Source organism: Acipenser ruthenus, chromosome 3 (assembly GCF_902713425.1).
Source record: "Acipenser ruthenus chromosome 3, fAciRut3.2 maternal haplotype, whole genome shotgun sequence".
In the NCBI taxonomy this organism is placed as follows: Eukaryota; Metazoa; Chordata; class Actinopteri; order Acipenseriformes; family Acipenseridae; genus Acipenser; species Acipenser ruthenus.
The window spans coordinates 104,526,447-104,547,055 of NC_081191.1; the positions used below are offsets into that span (position 1 = coordinate 104,526,447).

Genomic DNA, 20,609 nt, shown 5'->3' on the forward strand with positions numbered 1-20,609 from the left:
TTCAGTGTGGAGAGAACGGGAGAGGAAGTCGGGAGTAAGCTTTAAAATAATAATTCCAATTGCTAGACATGCTGAATTAGATCAGCACGATACTTGTTTGTTTAGCGTTCATCCACCCTGTATGTTAGTTTCTGTTCGTTTTGTTTGTCTGTTTATTTTGGCCTCAAGTGCCGTGTGCTGTTCTTGTTCAACATTTTATTTTCTGTGTGTTATTAAACACATTGAGCACCGCTGCGTCTCAGTTTCACCTGCCAGTACTGTCCATCTGTGTGTTTCTTTCTGGCCTAACGTCACCCCTACAGCCAGCCTGTTTACAAATATATGCCGTTTACTAGCCTGAACCAGTTGCAAAACTGCCGCCACCCTCACACACACCATAAAAGGAAACGTATATACATGATTCCCATGCCATTGTTTGCATAGTTACCCCATAGTGACAAATGCATAAAGTATATTCAAACAACATTTACTATTTCCTCTTGCTTTCTTAATTGCTGGGAGCAGGTGGTAAATCTGAGACCCAGAGAGGTTTTCAAAGTTATTTTTTATTTATTTATTTGCTACTGACTGTATAATGTGTACAGGTGAATCTCTCTGATGACTTACTGTAGCAGTTTGTGACCGAGCTGTTGTTGAGTAGCGTGTGGGTAGTAATGTCACGGACCAGAAACAGAAACCAAAACAATGAATGGCGGGTGAAACTGAATGCAACGGCGCTCAGTGTTTTATTAAATAAATCAAACAAAAGGTTTAAACAAACACACAACAAAAAGGCGCGTTTTTAGCCAGCACGTCTAGCAATTGTTTTTATCCTCACTCTCCCACAGCCTTACGTCTCTCCTCTGACACTCTCCGCTTTAGCGCGGAAAGCTGGGGGCTTTTATATTCTGGCTGAGGGGTTAACTAGCTGTTAATGATCTTATTACCCCTCGGCCACAGTCTGCATGAGTTTAATAAGGATGCGTGACTGTCAGCTAGTTAAATAATTAGTAGCTGATCAGTCACGCATCCTCACGAGGTTTTTTAAAATATAAATATAAAACAATAACAAATAACAAATCGGCTTTCGTCGTAATATAAACATAAATCATAATATAAATAAATAATAAACAAAGGGGCGGGACACTCCACCACACAGTTACACACAAGCTTCATGCTATTTATTATAGGTACGTAGTGCCTTCAATACAGGGCCAAATTATACTGGTATTGTTTTTATCTCAATGTTATTGATATTTCAGAATGTGTGACACAGGAGAGGGTCTATTCACATTTCAGACGAGGGAGGGAGAAATGATCTACCAGCGAGTCCATTCAGCAACCTTGGCAATTGCTGAGCAGCACGAAAGGCTAATGCTGGAGATGGAGAAAAAGGCAGGTGTACGTTTACATCATATACGTACAGCATTTTATAAGTGTGCATTTTCACTTAGTTCAGTTTTGAGTTATTAGGAGTTCCTGTTTCCCCTGCAAAGCACTCTACTGCATTTTAGCATGAACCTCACTATTTATGTTGGATGTGCTATGTATGTTTCACCCCAGCTTAGCAGCTGCTGTAAACTTTTTCACCCAGGGCATAGCAGTTAGAAAGAATTCTCATAAATGAAAACCAATACCAACACTATTGAACTTAAATGGAATTTGATATTAGTGCCAAAAATATTTGAAACAATCACTGATTATTATTATTATTATTATTATTATTATTATTTATTTGCAGATGCCCTTACCCAGGGTGACTTATAGTTGTATACAAAATAAAATACATATCAAGAATTACAGTACAATTAAGAGCAAGAAACAAAATACAATGACTTCATTCCTAATAATAACACAGGACCCATATTCTTAGAGAAAACTGAATGCAAGACTGGTTCCATTTAGTCAAAAGCCGTGTGTTCTGAGTGATTAACAAGAGCTAATTCTTCACAGAAATTGCACAAATCTAATCACCAAATATTGTGTTTCCTGTTGCAGATACAATCCAATTCAAATGAAACTACAACATTATCTAGATCAATATCACTTCCTCGCAGTGCATACTGGCATCACATCACCCGACAAAACAGTGTAGGTGAAATCTACAGTTTACAAGGTAAGTAGTGATTCTAACCCTGACAGCAGTCCTTATTGTATACAGGATGCACCTGAAATAACTTATTAAACAAAGTTCTGCTGATACAAATACTATTTAAATGTATATATATACATAAATAAAGAAATACATAAATAAATAAAGGGAGTTGTAAATTTGTTTTGGAAAGGCATGCTAAAATCTAAAATCTAGACCAGTGTTTCCCAGGCAACTGGGGCACCGCAGAATTTTTTGAAAAACTACAGGTGAGGGAAAAAAAAAAACCTTCCCTTGTATTAGTGTCGGAAGCGGATGGCATTGTGTAGTGTTGCTCTCCAGGTGTACATGACAGACGCATTATAATGCGACGCTCTGGAAGCAAGCTATGTGGTCGCTGAGCAAAGGCAAAAAAAGCCACATACGCAGAGACATTCATTTTACCAGCATGCAAATAAATCATGAGGGTAATGTTAGGAGCACATGCAGTCAAGGAAATTGAAAAAGTTCCCCTTTCAGATAAAATTAGAATAAAGCAGAAAATTTGCATTGCAGCTTATGAAATCGACAGATACCACTGGCCAGGCTCAACTCTTGGCTAATGTAAGGTACGTTGACGGAGATAGTATCAAAGGATATTTTGCAAAGAACTGCCAGGTCACACGACTGGACTACCTTGGGGAAGGAGTACATCACTGGAAAAATTGTATCAGTGTTTTCACTGATGGGGCAGCCTGCATGACTGGCAAAGTGTAGGGGTTTGTATGCAATAATATCATTAGGTGATGTTTCTTGATTGGTTCAACTTTTATATTATTTGTTCTATTAATTAGCATCTTATTGGTGTGAAGTATGACTCAACTGAAAACACTTGTCACAGTTTGAACAATAAAGTCAATGATGTTAGAGGAACGGCAAAGGTGGTAAACAGCTTAAACCGAGGCGGTTAGAGGGCGGGTTCATTTGGAGACAATATGGTGGTGTGCCTCAGAAAATAATTAAAGGTATCAAGGTGTGCCGTGGCAGAGAAAAGGTGGGGAACCACTGATCTAGACTACGCAACCCCTTAGTTTAACCAGGAGCAAAGTGGAGCTCCGAATTTTGTAAACATACCTTTGGTTCCCCACTCAAGCCCTTATCAAATTAATGATAACCATCAAGTAAACAGATTACAAGAAAAATATATTTATTAATGTCACAGGTGTAAAAGAATTGTTGGCAATGGGTACAATAAGGGTAGGTAGAGTCTAGATTTTAGCTCATAGGGGGCACTACATATAGAAATGTGTTGCCTACTGCGTGCATCTGTTTTGAAAGCAATCAGGATGAAAGGTCGTAGATCATTTAGTTTAAAAAAATGGCATGTTTCTTTTAGCAACAACTCACCTTCCCCCACTCACCCTACTTTCTACAACAAACACCATGCCCCTCCCCCCAAAGTGTGAAGCGCTGTGTCGGTCATGATAAAGGTAAGCATAAAGTAAAGCAACATGCCCAGTTCACAACCTTTCACGGCTTCTGCAATTGAACTTTGTCCAATATATTTATTTTGTCTTTATCACATCAGCTAGGATACATCTCACTTTAATGTATATATAATTTATTTGTTGATTTATTTATTTGTTTGTTTATTTTAAATTTAGTCATTGCCAATGGTTTTTTCCCCGGTTTTCTCCCCAATTTGGAATGCCAGGACAGGCATTGTATTATAATTCAGCAGTGTGGAGTAGTGGTTAGGGCTCTGGACTCTTGACCAGAGGGTCGTGAGTTCAATCCCAGGTGGGAGACACTGCTGCTGTACCCTTGAGCAAGGTGCTTTACCTAGATTGCTCCAGTAAAAACCCAGCTGTATAAATTAAATTGTATGTAAAAATAATGTGCAAAAAATAATGTAATTGTATGTAAAAATAATGTGATATCTTGTAACAATTGTAAGTCACCCTGGATAAGGGCATCTACTAAGAAATAAATAATAATCATCATCATAATAATAAATACAGCAAACCCCACTTAATGTCATACTCTGCATATTATCCCCACATTGAAATGTCCTAGGCAGAATATAATGGAAGTCAATGAAAACAAGCCCCTGATAATATCACTTTAGTTATTGGCACACTTTGCTTAACATCAATCACATGTATATTTGCACCCCAGGTAATATCATTCCAAACTGCGTGCAGGATCACGTTTCTTGCTGTGCAGGGTCTGTCCCCACTTCGGTGTTTAGTTTCAAATTAAATTGGAATTAGATAGTAACAAACTGAAATAAATTACATTTTACAATAACTTTATATTCATGGAAAACTGTGCATAATAAACCACAGTCAAAACAAAAAAAAGTAATCTTAACTCTGATGTCGTTTTTTAATGATTTTATAAATTATTGTTATTGGTAGCCAGAAATGCTTTTTTTGCCAGATTATTAGTAAACACCTGATAATGTTAACTCCGATTGTCACCATTTCTGCCCAGTCCCTCTGAAGTGATATTAAGCAGATTTAGCTGTCTTAATATTGTAGCGACTTGCCGTCGCTATGAGACTTATTTTAAAATAAATAATAAAGAAGTGGTTCCAGAAGCCGTGTCAAGGATAATAAAGCAGACAGTAGTTTATTTTCTTTTTTGCTATACACTTATACCGGACTTTGTCGGCCCAGCCCCACGCCAAAATAATAAACCCTACTAGCATCTATGCCTACCCACTTCACTTTCACAGCAACAGCGGATACCTCTCACACACAACATGGGTGCTCTGTATCTCAGCGTAATCGGCTATCTATCTAAACTGGTGAATTTATCTCTAACAGGAACAGGTTTTTGATCACCCTCCGCTCCGTCTAAATCCACTTGAAGAGTTCACGGAGGCTGCTGACGTCAGCTCCCATCGTCCTCATCCCTCAGGGCTAAACCAACCCTCGAAGACGAGGAGGGGAGGGGGGAAAGAAACTGGCTAATTCCCCGTAACAAAAGAACCTTCTCAATTAACTTCAATAAACAATGACACAACCTCCCTATACACCCACTCACTCACACCCTAAACTACGGTCCCCAAACGAACTTCCCACCCTGCTCCCCGTATACATTCTCTTCATGGCGTGGTCGGGCACACGTCACAGGGAATGAACAGATAACAACACATTTACAATACTTCATCCCAGCGACTCTAGTCCAGTTCTCACGAAAGCCAGGATCACTACACTGCCCCCCCCCCCCCTCAGTCCTTCATCCCCGAGGGAGGACGAAATGTCTATAGCGATCTGGCAATCGCCGCTGCCGGGAGGGAAGTGAGGGGGCACTCGGGACAGTGTCTTGCTCCCCCTGGTCGTAGGATTGGACCCCCCTGGCTCGTGAATCCAGTCCATGGGGCGACCGGGGGGAACTCTCCGGTGATAGGGCTGGTGGTGAAGGGCGAGAGGCAGAGGGCACAGGACACCGGGGTCCTCAGCTCCCACCCCAACATAAGGAGCGCTGGGGTGCAAGCGGTGGGGTCTTGTACAGCAGTGCGGCAAGCCATGAGTACCAGGGGAAGCTGGAGGTCCCAGTCTCGCTGATCATCGGCAACCGCCAGGGCCAACTGAGCACCCAGGGTGCGGTTAAACCGCTCAACCAAGCTATCGCTCTGAGGACGCAGAGGGGTGGTCCTGGTTTTGTGAATCCCGAGCCGGGCACACATCTCAGTGAAGACCCAGGACTCAAAGTTCCTGCCCTGGGACCCCAAACGACTGACAAAGCCCTCCACCAGCGCCTCTGCCACCGTCTCGGCTTCCTGGTCCAGCAACGCGTAGGCCTGTGGCCACTTTGTAAAATAGTCCAGCGCCACCAGCACGAACCTGTTACCCCGTGTAATGCAGGGAAAGGGGCCCAGAATGTCCACGGCAATTTGGTCCATGGGTGCACCGACAGGGCACTGCTGGAGAGGGGCATGGGACTGGTTCTGGGGTCCTTTGCGGCGACTGCTGGAGAGGGGCATGGGACTGGTTCTGGGGTCCTTTGCGGCGACAGTGGTCCTCCACATCCCAGTGGCACTGGCCCCAGTAGAAGGCCTGGCAGAGGAGGGGGAGGGTCTTAGTGACTCCAAAGTGACCAACGCCCGGAGTGCCGTGGTTCTGTTCCAGCATCTCTTCCCTGTAGGCCCTGGGGACAACAATCTGCCACTGTGCCTCTCCCGTAGCAGGCTCAAGTCAGCGTCTCTTCAGCAGCCCGTCTTGGATGGCCAGTCCAGGCCACTGTGACCACAGGCCACGGAGCAGGGCGGATTGGACGACCACCTCCTCCCAGGCAGGTCTTCGGCCTTCGGTGACTCACTGTCTGACCGTGCTCACCTCCTGGTCCTGCTCTTGACATGCCTGCCAGTCTGGTCCCTCTCCGGAGAACACTGCTCGGCACCGTGGCGTAGACTCTGCGGTAAGCTCTCACTCCCTGTCTTCCTTCCGAGCACATCCGGCACAGTGGTCTGCTGCACAAGGCCTCCTGGACAGCCCATCCGCGTTCTGGTGAGCCGTTCCCCCCCGGTGTTGGATGGTGTAGTTGTAGGACTGGAGCTGCTCAATCCAGCGAGCCACCTGCCCCTCTGGCTCCCGGAATGACATGAGCCAGCAGAGGGCAGCGGACAGTGAAGGGCAGCCCACACAGGTAGTGCTTAAAGTGGCGGATGGCGTCCACCACTGCCAACAGCTCCCGACGTGTGACATAGTAATTCCGCTCTGGTTTGCTGAGCATCCTGCTGAAGTAAGCCACTACCTTCTCCCCCTCCTGGGTCTGCTGAGCCAGTACCGCACCGATGGCCTCGTCACTGGCGTCTGTGTCCAGCACAAAGGGTTGCTGGGGGTCAGGTGCGGTGAGCACTGGGGCAGTGCACAGGGCTTATTTGAGAGCGTTGAAGGCCTCTTGGTGGGCAGGGGTCCAGTCGAAGGGAGCACCCTTCCGGGTCAGGCCATGGAGGGGGGCAGCTACGGTGGCAAAACCGGCAACAAACCGCCGGTAGTAAGAGGCAAGGCCGAGGAAGGCCAGCAGCTGGTGCAAATTGGCTGGTGGGGGCCAGTCTCGCACAGCGGCGACCTTGTCCGCTTCAGTGGAGATGCCAGCAGCGCTGACCTGGTGGCCCAGGAAGGACACTTCCAGGCGGAGCAGCCGGCACATCTCTGGGTGCAGTTTGAGACCCGCCCGCCGTAGCCGTGTCAGCACTTCCCTTAGAGCTGCCAAGGCTTCCTCAAAGTCCTTTCCGTGAACCAGGAGGTCATCAAAATAGACAAGGCACCAGGTTGGTGGTACCCCAGACAGGACCCTCTCAATGAGCCTCTCGAAAGTCGCGGGTGCGTTGCAGAAGCTAAAGGGCATGGCGCGGAACTGCCACAACCCCCGGCCAGTGGAGAAGGCCGTCTTGGGACACGCTTCAGGGGTAAAGGCCATCTGCCAGTAGCCGCTCTTGAGGTCGAGGGAGGAGAACCAGGAGGAGCCGGCAACTAGATCCAGGGACTCGTCTATCCGAAGCAGTGGGTAGGAATCCTTGAGTGTGACATCGTTCAGCCGCCGGTAATCGATGCAGAACCTCCACGTCCCATCTTTCTTTGGAACTAAGACCACGGGCGAGGCCCAGGGGCTGCCAGACGGCTCAATGATGCCACCTGTTCTCATCTCCTCCAGGGCTTGGTCAGCGGCAGCTTGGTGGGCCGGTGGGATCCGGCGGGGTCGTTGCTTGATGGGGCGTGCATCCCCCGTATCAATGTGATGCTGGACGACGTGCGTCCTTCCAGTGCCGGCAGGGGCAGTGGCAAAACTGTGGCGGAATTCCTGTAGCAAGGCCCAGCGTCTTTGGCGTTGCCCTTCCTCCAGGCCTTCACAATTCGCAGTCCACACTTGCCGGGCAATGGTGTTGGCAGCTTCCTCAGCAGTGGGTAGGCTCTCTGGGGGCCGCACTGGGGACAGGACCTGGGCACGCTGGGCTAGCGCACCGGGGTCCCCAGGCAGTGGTTTTCGGGCCTGGAGTGGAATGACTGGCCCTTCACCAAACTGTACAGAGCTGGTCTGGAAGTTGAGCAGCCCGCCGGCAAACTGGAGGAAATCCAGCCCCAGAATGAAAGGTTCCTGGATCTCAGCCACCCACACCACATGAAAGAAGGTGCGACCGCCCACGTCGATGCGCATCCGGGTACAGCCTTTCATGGCAGCCTGTTCACCACTGGCTGTGGTCAGATCTGCTTTTGCTGGTTCTAAGCGCACGCCCTCTTGGAGCCGGTTGGGGTATGCCAGGGTGACGGTGGACCCAGTATCCAGCAGGGCATAGCAGGGGGCGCCGTCCACTTGTAGCGCCATGTAGTAGTCATTGCGCCCGAGGTGGCCTTGTGTCAGTTGAGCCGTGGGCCGGCAGGGGCGGATGCTGTTGACCTTGGAGGTGGCATGGTCAGGGGCAGAGGGTAGAGGTCGGCGTTTAGTGCGGCGAGAGGACGATGGAAGGGGCAGTGCAGGATGCAGTGAAGAGGGCGACGAAGTGGATGAGGAAGAGCGTGGGACGTTATTTGGGGCCGGTGGTGTCCCTTCTACATCGGTCCCATGTCGTTTCCCGGCTGTAGGGAAGGAGAGGTAGGAGGGTGCCGCAGTTGTGCCGGAGGTGTCCCCGCTGTCCACACCGCCAGCAGATGCAGGTCTCAGGCTTCCCGGGTAGGCTCAGATCGTTCCTGGCATCTGGTGACGGCTCCAGTCCCATGGAGCGTATTGGGGTGCTTTGGATGCGACGGGTGCTGGCACGAGGAGGATGTTTGGAAGTGCGACTTCAGCTAGCTTGGCCCGGGCGAGGGCAGCATCGAGGCGGACCTGGTTGCGTACAGCGCCGGTGGTGAGCCCATGGAGGAAGGCATCAGTGGCAAGCTCTTCCTGTATGGCTGTGGGGAACTCAGGGTAAGCTTGGCGGGCCAGGTAGCGGACATCGGCGGCGACCTGGCCCAATGGCTCTCCGGGGAGGCGGAAACGGTCTTTAAGCTGCTGGCGCAGGGTGAGGGGGTTTTCAGTCCCATCAAACCGACAGTCCAGGGCCTGGACAACAGCCTCATAACTGCGTCTTTCCGGTTTACTAACCTCCAGCAAGGTGTGGAGAGCCTCGCCTTCTAAGGCCGCGATGAACATAAAAACATAAGAAAGTTTACAAACGAGAGGATGCCATTCAGCCCATCTTGCTCGTTTGGTTGTTAGTAGCTTATTGATCCCAGAATCTCATCAAGCAGCTTCTTGAAGGATCCCAGGGTGTCAGCTTCAACAACATTACTGGGGAGTTGGTTCCAGACCAGATGAGTCGATCAGCTTTACGCTTTGTATCAAATTTAGCCCGGTAGGCCTCCCAGGACGCTTTCCCATAAAACCCTCCAATTTTCAATTCTTTCTGGCCCTGGGCCTTGTCTGTTTGTGCCTGCACTGTCTCCTTTTGTGCTACAGCCTGATCAGGGGAATGTGGGGACGGCGCCTGAGCCATAGCAGGTTGCACATTATAACTGTCTTCCCCCCTACCGCTATCAGAGCGGTGCACATACCAGAGCCTATCTAACCTTTTCCCCAATACAGTCATACATTCATTAACAGTCTCGTGGCTCACAGGTTGGGCTTTAATTATTGGCAGCACAGTGCTTTATTCTTCTAGGCTCAGTTCTTTGATACGGTGTAACATTTGAGCTGCAGGCTTACCCGTATCTCCGCTTCCAGTGTAGGCCGCGTTGTCCTGGTCGCCTTGTGTCTCGAAATGGCTGACCTTCTGCCCCCCTATGTCCGGTTGCGTACACGTGGCATGCGCTGGTCTAGCTGCTGTGCCTGCAGCGGTCTCCTCCCACGTGGCGTATTCCCGTCTCCACAACGTCCTGCATCAGGCCCCTCTTTTCCAATTCCTGTCTCACTGTGGCTTTCCTCTGTAGCTCGTCCAGTGTCTTTTCCCCTCCAGGAGGATCCTTGGAATAGCCCCCAGCCATTGCTCATCCGTCCTGGTCGGTGACGATGTCATTTTTTTTTTTTTTTAGCGAGTGGGTTCTAATCCCTTTATTCTGACACCAGTGTAGTGACTTGCCATCGCTATGAGACTTATTTTAAAATAAATAATAAAGAAGCGCTTCCAGAAGCTGTGTCAAGGATAATAAAAGAGCCAGTAGTTTATTTTCTTTTTTGCTATACACTTATACCGGACTTTGTCGGCCCAGCCCCACGCCAAAATAATAAACCCTACTAGCGTCTATGCCTACCCACTTCACTTTCACAGCAACAGCGGATACCTCTCACACACAACAGGGGTACTCAGTATCTCAGCGTAATCGGCTATCTATCTAAACTGGTGAATTTATCTCTAACAGGAACAGGTTTTTGATCACCCTCCGCTCCGTCTAAATCCACGTGAAGAGTTCACGGAGGCTGCTGACGTCAGCTCCCATCGTCCTCATCCCTCAGGGCTAAACCAACCCTCGAAGACGAAGCAGGGAGGGGGGAAAGAAACTGGCTAATTCCCCGTAGCAAAAGAACCTTCTCAATTAACTTCAATAAACAATGACACAGCCTCCCTATACACCTACACACTCACACCCTAAACTACAGTCCCCAAACGACCTTCCCACCCTGCATTCACACCCTTATACCCTCCCCGTATACATTCTCTTAATGGCGTGATCGGGCACACAACACAGGGAATGAACAGATAACAACACATTTACAATACTTCGTCCCAGCGACTCCAATCCAGTTCTTGCAAAAGCCAGGATCTCTACAATATGAATAATAATGATAATAATGTTTTAATCATAATGATGATAATAATGTTTTAAAAGAAAAAAGAAAAAGACCTAAACAGTTTTAGCAAACAGTCCCACCCCCTTTGATTCCACTACAATAGAAGTATCAATATTTATTTATTTCTGTTTTACTGATCTGCACGGTACAGAAAAGCATTAAGCTATAGTATATTGAACATACGTCGTTCGCCACAAATAAGCTTAAAATATTAAGTCTGTTGTATGTTTTTGATTACGATCAGGATTTGGAAAATGTAACATTGAACTTCCTGTGCATTGGTCCACACTTACTGTACTGCATTTCTTTGGATTTCGTTTAATTTCCAGTTTGATCAAATAATAGCGTGTAGTATTTCGATTTAGAAGATGGCCTTCTTTAGTGGCCTGATCTTCAGCATGTGACACCTGCTGGTGAAACACTATTTCAGTAGTAATCTGTGACAAATCACTTTCTAGTCAGATATCACCCTCTAGAGTGCAGAAGATGTAGGACAGGTTAACTAAACTGCATATCGCATTGACATCAATTCTGTTGTGGAGCATAACATGCAATACGTCGCAATTTGTATAATTGTCCATAGCTACCTCTGTAATTGTCCCCCAACTTGAAGTGTCTAAAAAAATTGATTTAGAATATTGAGAAAATACAAGAGAAAAAAATAAAATAAAAAAGATCACTGCTCAGTGCTTAGAAAAACCGCTGCACGTATGGATGGTGCACAATTTAAGGAATGAAGGAAACTGAAGCCCAAGAAGAACAAAATAAAACATCAAATGCAAATGCCCTTTAAAAAGAATAAATGTACAAAACTGTAAATTATGCATATTCAGTGATCCATTTTTGTATATGGATGTAATAAAATTTTGCATTGATGCACATTTAATCAGCATCTTACCACAGCCCTGTCATTCATATTTACTATGTTTATATATTGTAGCGTTTTCTGGGGTGGGTTCTTTGTAATGCGGGGTTTACACATAAAGCCACACAACACAAGTCCAAGTAAAGGTTAAAACCTGTTTATTATTTCCAGGCTTTGGCAGCATTCTTGATAAATAAACATCAAAACAAACAAAGTAAATAATCCGCCACCAGTGGGAGGTCCTTCAAGCGCTGTCTTTTCAGGCCGGGGTTTGTTACCGAGGGTCCACGTGCCGTTCGGGTTCTCCAGTTCAGTCCTAGTTGGTCGTTGAGTGTTCAATCCTTGTTGTAATTTTATTTACCTCTCTGTAAAACCTCCTTCTCCACAGTACACGCTCTCTCTCTCCAAATACCTCCCACTCCTTCACCTGCCAGGATCAAAAAGACAAAGAAAGAAATCCAGGGCGCGGTTAAATAGAGCAACTGATTAGTATCACCTGTCTGCAGTTTGGCTCTGATTACAACTGGAGACAGGTGTGGCTGTTCTGTTGCAGTCTAGAAGTTTCCTCTGAGCTGTCCGTGGTCCTGCCTCTGTGGAATACTTCACATTGCTGGTCCTGGCAGCCAAAAAACAAAGAAACCTCGCAGGCACATAACGTCCATCCACAACACAACCCCTGAAACCGCTACAATATATATATATATATATATATATATATAATGAAAGCTGGAGTTCTAAGCTTTTTATTTGTGTTTTCATCTATTTCTCCCTGTTCCTTTGGGTATTGTAGAACCGTGCCTCTGCAACCCAATATAAATTAAAGTATGTAAAGAAGTATTTCAGCACATACATCATTTTGGCATTTCCATTGTTGGTTTCACATCTGTAATGGCCCAGTGTAAACACATTTGTCCCTCTCATCCAGCTGCCCAAGAAATTCAAATGCTACAGAAGGTTTTATCTGCAAACTAATTTAGACATTTCACCGTGGTGAGTCTGCCTGTAACCTCTGACACTAACTGCAGATTCTAAGTTCAGAATAAAAACAACAGTTCTACCCTTAGTTGATGCACAATAAAGGGAGTTTTTATGGTATGTTAAGTTATTTTTATTGTAAGTTATGTTAAAAAGGGAGAAAATATCAACCTTATGGGGTAATTATTTATGGCTAAAGTGTCAAAATACCAAAAACTATGATAACAATGTAATGATGTGCTATTATTTAAGTTATCATTTCCTGAAATGCAAAAAAATAAAATAAATAATCTTTATCACAATTGTTTTGTGTGTGTGCTAGTGGCACCATAATAAAAAAAAATCAATCCCGGGGTTTTCTTGTAGGTGTTTACCTATCAGGTGCCGGTAACATATCAAATGTTTTTCTTTGACCAACTTGCAACTTTGTAGGACCCTTTTGATATTTGTGGTGTGTAAAGCTGTCGAGCTTCATAAGATTACTAGACAAAAGGAAATTAGACATTTCTTTAAAAATACTTTATCAAAGACTTTAATTTTATAACCGTGGCACTGCAACATTCAGGTTTATTCTGAAATAACCATGGATGTTGGTCACACATAACTAGTACAGTTTACACATAACCCTTTCCTGGGAGCGTTTTTGAAAACAAAGTAAAGTTTATCATAGTGACCCATTCAGATCATTCAGATCCTGCAGCGTAATCAGAGGGATTCATTGAAAACTCTAAAAATACTGTGATTGTCTGTACTTCTTGGGAGAACGGTTTTCAATGCCCGACAAGATCTTAATTTGAACAGCAGATTCTGCATGCAATCATAATGCGTGTTGGATTCTAGAGTGAGCTAACCTCATGGAGATTGTAATAAGCCCAAGACCTTTGTACAACCACATGTTTTCATTTTTATTGATTTGCCTGGTATTGTTCTGTGCTGTGTTCCTTCTGTTAGTACTAGAATGTTAAGAAATATGATTCAAAAGCTGAACAACATCTTCGTGTAGTCAGCAAATATAAAACAAACATCCAACTACGTCAATCTAATGGTGCCTTACTGCAGCTGGGGCCATTAAAATGATCCCCTTTCAAATGCTCAGCATTTTGTGTAATATGGTATAACAATGCTAGAAAATGCTGAATAATATTTTTTTGACAGAGAAAAGCCAATCCATTAATAAAGGTAAATTGAAAACAATGTATCAATGAAGATGGTGGTTCTGTATTTCCTTAAATGTTGAACCTTTTAAAAATGTGTTCTAAACAAATAATGCAAATATATAAGTATATAAAGAGTTATCTATTTTCCGATATTTGTTGGAGGGTAGTGTAAATAAAACAAACAAAAAAAAAAAGGTCTGATAATTAGTGATTTGTTTTTTCTTTGGTACAGTCATAAAATCGTAGGATGGAATTTACAGTGTACTTTGTAATAACTTTTTATATACTTATTATATATGCACCGTGTATTTAAGTGAATTATTATATCTTTGACAACAGAACCTTTTTATTTCATTACTACAGTATTTGATTTTCTATATGGGAGATACATGTAAATCTGGGCCACTAGAGTTTAAAGACTGGGGCTCTAGATCAAAATGTGGCCTAATATCTGATTTTCCAGGAGATAAATTTGCCATCGGTTTGCTCAGGCTGCTGAGTCATGTTCACTGTCAGTTTTTTCAGTCTGAATACACACGTGGTGCTAGATACAATTAAAATACTTTCATTACATTTTCCAATTGCTTTGCCTTTCCGTTATTAAGTGTTACAGCTCTGTGTCACAGAATTAGGCAGTTACTGAACCATAGCCATAATCTTGTATTGTAGCATTTCTCTGGTAGACTGTACTTACTGTCTCAGAAACTAGATGAAATGTCACCAATTGCTGGAGCTTTGGACAGTGCACTTGAATATTGCTTGTAGGTCCTGAGCTGAGTCCTAATTATTGCGTAAGAGATCTCTGACACCGGTGTCTATACTCTGTTTGCTTTTTTCCAATACCAGTGCACTTAAAGATGACTCAGGTAACCACTAAGACAGACATATGCATTTTATTGGGACAGTAATAAGAGTTGAAGCCTTGAAAAAATATAGTTGTCATTTGTGTTGCTCTGTTTAATCAGCTAGAATATATAAAAGATAATCCAGATGCTGTCTTGAGTCCAAGTTGATGGCACAAGCTGGGTAGCAGAAATCTACTGCACTACACTGGCTAGATCGTTGTCTGACATGTGAATAAAAATAGAATGGATCCAACAGGGATCCGAGCACTCTGGTGTGGAACACATTTTTGTAGAAGGTTGGAATGACATACAAACCTGTTGTGGAAATATACTGGATTTGTCCAGATTAGCATGCATATTTAACTTGTCGTTTTAAATGCGTCTTGGAAAAATCCAAAAGCGTGATTGATTAAATTGTGTCACATGACTGTGCTGGAAATATAGCATTACCACTGCCACTGTGAATGACTGTGCCAGAATATTCCCTACATCACTGTGATCTTCAGCTCTTACTGATAAAAAATGAACAGTATCGTATAAGACGGCTATTGTTATCTTTCTGTTTGTTTCTTTTGTTTTAAACATTTCAGTCTTAAACTGTCCAGCAGAGACCAAACTGTGTGTGATTAAGCCCCAGACAACAAATGCTGCCAGAATGCATGATATCATGGTTGAGAGATGCTGGCTGGTGTTGGATCTAAAGACAAAGGACTCCATTTGAGAAAAAAATATAACAGCAATAATAATAATAGTATAACAGAGCTAACAAACGATTATGGTACATCTTACCTCATATAATGACCATAGCTCTATGTACATTAAGGATGTAATAAAAGAGAATGAATGAGTGGTAATAATAATAATAATAATAATAATAATAATAATAATAATAATAAAACCAGTCTTACTCTTGTGAAAAGCACAAGAGTAATAACAGGCCAGTGCATTCAGTCTCATCACTAACTACTCATTTGTACACTGAAAATACTTTGAGCGATTCTGTAAATATGAGTCAAGTTAATGACAACACATGCCTTTGCCTTGCAAGAATCACATTCCTAATTTTGGGTTAAGCATTATTGAAATAAAAATCTCTTTAGCATTGCTTTAACTTGCCAGTAGCTTGCTTCAATGTACTCCATGTAATATCATACTCTTGATACTTTCCAATACTTAAGTAACGTACTTGCGCCTCAAGACTTGTAACTTCATCTTCTCATTCCTATCCAAATGCAAGTGTAAACCTAAATGAAAAAATGAGATTTGTCATTACAGCCAACCTGTCCTCTGATTAACTTTATTAAAAAATGAGATTTGTCATTACAGCCAACCTGTCCTGTAATTAACTTTTATTAAAAAAAGGCTGTTTATTAAAATAAAATACTGCAAGTCTTGCCTTCCTAGCAATATTATTATTATTAAAGTATTTAGAAGACGCTTTTATGCAAAGTGACTTACAGAAATCAAACACAATATTACAGGCAATATTACAGATTGAAAAATATTATTTTATTTAGCGACGCCTTTATCCAAGGCGACTTACAGAGACTAGGGTGTGTGAACTATGCATCAGCTGCAGAGTCACTTACAATTACATATCACCCGAAAGACAGAGCACAAGGAGGTTAAGTGACTTGCTCAGGGTCACACAATGAGTTGGTGGTTGAAGTGGGATTTGAACTGGGGACCTCCTGGTTACAAGCCCTTTTCTTTAACCACTGGACCACACAGCCTCCACAATATTAAAGGCAAATAAAATGCAAAACAAACACATACAATATATACAAAAATATAAATAAAGGAAAACAGAAAGGTACAGTATATAAATAGGAATTTACAGTTAAAGGTTGAATAAGTGGGTTTTGAGAAGACAGCAGAAAGCAGTAAAAGACTGGACAGTCTTGTGGATAACTGGCAGCTGGTTCAATGAAATACATGAAATACGCTTTTAAAAAAATCAAGAAAAAGGAAGATTGCAAATCATGGCGGTGAAAGATTTTCTTCTACAGTGCAAATATATACATTCAGTATAGATGGAATTCATGTAGATGAGATACTCTAAATGAGATGACTCATGCTGAAATATGCCCAGAAACATTGTATACAATTTTAATTTAACATGATTTGATTGTTTTTCCAACCTCACCAGCAGGTTTTGTCAACCGTTTATGACATTTTCTGATATGGTTTTCTTCAGAATATTGTCCTCAGTGTTTTTTTTTGTTGCGTGATACAGATTGTGAAGCTTACATTCTTCTGCATACATGCAAAACTGCTGTGAGTGCTGTGAGTCAGAGTGTGTTTACTTATTTACTTGTGAATGTGTGTGTATGTGTGCATATATAAGGTCCTATGATGATAGACGAACATTAGTAGATTATATCTGGTGAAGGTACGTTTTATGTTTATGCATTGGTGCTTTCAGCAATGTGACAGGTGTTTTAGAAGACAGGGTGGCTTGACCTTCATTTTTAATGAAAATTTAATGAAAACCCATTACTTTCTTCTTCCCAGGTGGCAGCGTAGTAGCAAGTCTTTTTTTGTGATCAGATATTTTTTATTGGGGATAGTACAAAAATACAAACAAAAACATGAACAAATGAACTCCCCATTTCTTTTTTTACCCTCCCACAACCCCCCACAAGGACCTCAGGGACCTAAATTAATTTGGATTTAACAAAGGCTTAATAAGATCTGCTATGCATTCCCTGACGTGGTTCGTTTTCTCTCTGGCACCATGGATCCGAGTGGTAGAATGTTCTAAGTAAAGAATATCAGAACCATTAGGGTCCATTGGCACCAGGGAAGAGAGTGTGACGGCTGCCAACGCAGAGCCGCCATCTTTTTCGCTGCAGTAAGGCCAGCTAACCAAAAGCGTATCTGTTGTGGTGTTAAGTCAAGGGATGTATCGTTGTTCAATAAGAAAACCAGAGCGGAGCAAGGGATTATCTTTCCAAATATTGAAGAAAAAGTAGATGATACCTGCTCCCAAAATGAAGCTATGGCCGGGCACTCCCAAAACTTATGCAAAAAGGTGCCAAGGGCGCCCTAGGGGCAAAGTAAGCAGATAGGGGTAGGGGCAAGCTTCATTCGAAAGCGTCTACGAGGGGTTAAGTATGTCCTATGAAGAAAATTAAAATGAATCAACCAATGGTTAGGGTTCTTAGAAGCTGAGCCTAACTTACTCCAGATAGTTTCCCAGCTAATCTCTATATCTAAGGAAGCTAAGTCGTTATTCCAGATAGTGTAAGCTGCTAAAGGTTTGTATGAGGCTTTTAAAAGATAAAAATATAAACATTTCCCCCTGTGTGCACTATATCATGGAGTGGATGTACTGGTAATGCAGTCCCCCAGGGAACCCCATAGGCACACATTGCTGATCAGAGTCGAAGATAGGAAAAAAAAGAAGAGCCCGGTAAATTGTATAGTAACTGTAAATCCTGGAATGTGCGAAGACAGCCAGTATCAGAAATATCAGTAATAGTATGGACACCTCTAAGCTGGGAAAGAAATGGGTCGACCCCCCAACAGGAGCGCACATTTAAGAAAGATAGGTGTGTGGGAATGCCATTTTAGTTTAAGTTTTGTGTGTCTTTCAACAGAACGCCAAACAGTAATTAACTGTGCAGGGCCGAAGCGTAATCTGCAGTGCTTGAGAGGAATGTTTGAGTGAATCAAGTAATCTATGTATTTTTCTTGTAGTAATCGCCACGAGACAGAAACACCAGGTTCAAGCCAGACTGTAAGTGGACGTAATATAAATGACCAAAAATATAGCTTAAAGTTAAAAACCTAACTGAGCTATATATTTGGTTGTCTTGTAAAACTGATACATTATCTTATTCTTAGCAGTGCAAAAGTACTTTAAATTCAGGAGAACCACTCAGCTGAACACAGCTTACCAAACCAGATTCCCCGAACTCTTCAAGACCTCTTGCCACTTAGGACTAAAGATCATAAAGCCTCTCGGCTTGTCATTGCTGACTTAGTTAGTGCGCACACAGGTTACTGACAGCGGTCACGAACAGCGTAAGTAAGCAGGAATCAAAAAGTCCCATTCCCACCATGCTCAAACTGCACAGCCACGTCTGCTCCGGAGAGCTAGGTCTGCTTCTAGCTTTCAATAGTAAACTTTATTTACAACCAAAATAAGGTACAGGGACGCAGTGTCTGTCACGGGCGTACTAATGGGGCGATGCTTCTAAAAATTCTCATAAAAGCTGAATTTCTCGAGTGAGAGAATTGTCAGCATATGACTAAGGCCAGGATTCTGACCTGATAGTGCCGCTAACAGAGCACCTGAGTGGTAACCATAGCGCTTTGCATTCAATCTCTATTCGTTACATACTGTTCATGTTTTACCCATAGAAATAATATTAGAAAACCAGATTATTCTGTTGTTTAACACACATACAAAAGTGCTAAAACTACCCAAATACTCGTACTTCTAAAAATTTAAATCACCTGGCTGGGATGGATTATTTAAAGAGGAAACCAAATAACCTATAATGAAATGAGCGCAGGAAACTATTTGTTAAAGTAGGCTTTCTATGACTGCTGAGTTGCCCAGGATAATGAATCTTAGCAAAAAGAGCCTGATGAAGTAAATTACTTTTGGTTAATGTAAAGGGTTAATGTAGATTTGAAAAGTCTGGGGAATTGTAGATGTGCTTTTTGTTGTTGTTGTTGTTCATATATAACATGGACATGATTGCAAAACAATGAACATTTTACTTTGATTTTGCTAGTCATTTATCATTATGTTTGTTCATATGAAACTTAATATCCTTATTTCTATTCATGGTCATGTGGATACACAGTACCACATATCGTGCATGCCAAAATTGAGATTCACATCATTCTTCTTCTTAATGTAAATGAGAAAATTCAATGCATGTAAAGAAAATCCATTTAGAGGTAATGTAAGTGTTAAGAAATTAACATTTTCTGTAAGTCGCCCTGGATAAGAGTGTCTGCTAAGAAATAAATAATAATAATAACTAGATGGTAACTTTACAAGTAAAGTTGTGGGGCTTGCTTTATTGGGAAAGTGGTCAAAGAAGCTGATTTGTGTCAAAAGTCACATTGTTTACTAATTGTCTCATGCTTAGAATGTGCTAGAATTTGAAATTTCTCAAAGTCCTATGACAGTTAATTCAACAGTGGGAAGTAGTCCACTGAAAGAAGTTGATGCGGTTACTAAAACAGCTGTACCTCTTGATTGGTAGACGCCATTCCTGTTTTGATTTCATATTTGAATAGCTGAGAAGTAGAGGAAGATTTCATTTGCTCTAAGTATTTGTCTAACTTGTTGGGAAAGTGTTGGTGCGGTTACAAAAACAGCTGTACCTCTTGATTGGTAAAAGTTATTTATGTTTTGATTTCAGATTTGAATAGCAGAGAAGTAGAGGAAGATAATATATACTCTAACTTTTTGTCATACTTGTTGGGAAAGTGGTCAAAGTAGCTGATTTGTGTCAAAAGTTACATCGTTTACAGTAAATAGAATGTTGGAAGTCTGGGAGTTTTTAAACAGTGGGGAGCTTTAGAATGTTGAAAAAGTCCCATTAAAGTGAATGAAGATGGACAAAAAAAGGACAAAAAACTTAATAGTTTAAAAAGTATACAATATATAAAAAAGTTGTATATAAGCACACTATTCCAGACCGGTCTACACGTTTTAAAGTTTGAACGGCGTTTGTAGCGTAAATGGTGTAAGAGGAGTAGCGTGCCAAAGAATAAGAAGAAGAAGAAGTTTGTCGAAGATTTAAAGCGGGGACTCTTGCTTCGCAAGCCCCACTAATTAATTTTCATTAAAAAAAAAAACATAAAGATATACAGAATGACCTGCAAGAAGTTAACTATAATTTTTCAACATTAACTATTTCTGTAGAAAGCTGTTAAATAATAGAATGTTCTGTTTTTTCCCTTCATCTTGT

The 20,609-nt window shown here is 42.6% G+C and overlaps 1 protein-coding gene across 2 annotated transcripts in view; it reads left to right on the top strand.

Annotated features, from left to right (window-relative positions):
* LOC117394246 (docking protein 6) overlaps positions 1 to 20,609 on the top strand; it is a 112,733-nt gene that overhangs the window by 81,768 nt on the left and 10,356 nt on the right. The window contains exons 6-7 of one of the 2 annotated variants that reach the window (XM_033992348.3): positions 1,242 to 1,380; positions 1,978 to 2,095. In XM_033992348.3, coding sequence (XP_033848239.1) covers positions 1,242 to 1,380; positions 1,978 to 2,095 — 257 coding nt within the window. The remainder of the gene's footprint in view (positions 1 to 1,241; positions 1,381 to 1,977; positions 2,096 to 20,609) is intronic. The other variant, XM_033992350.3, reaches the window with a different exon arrangement.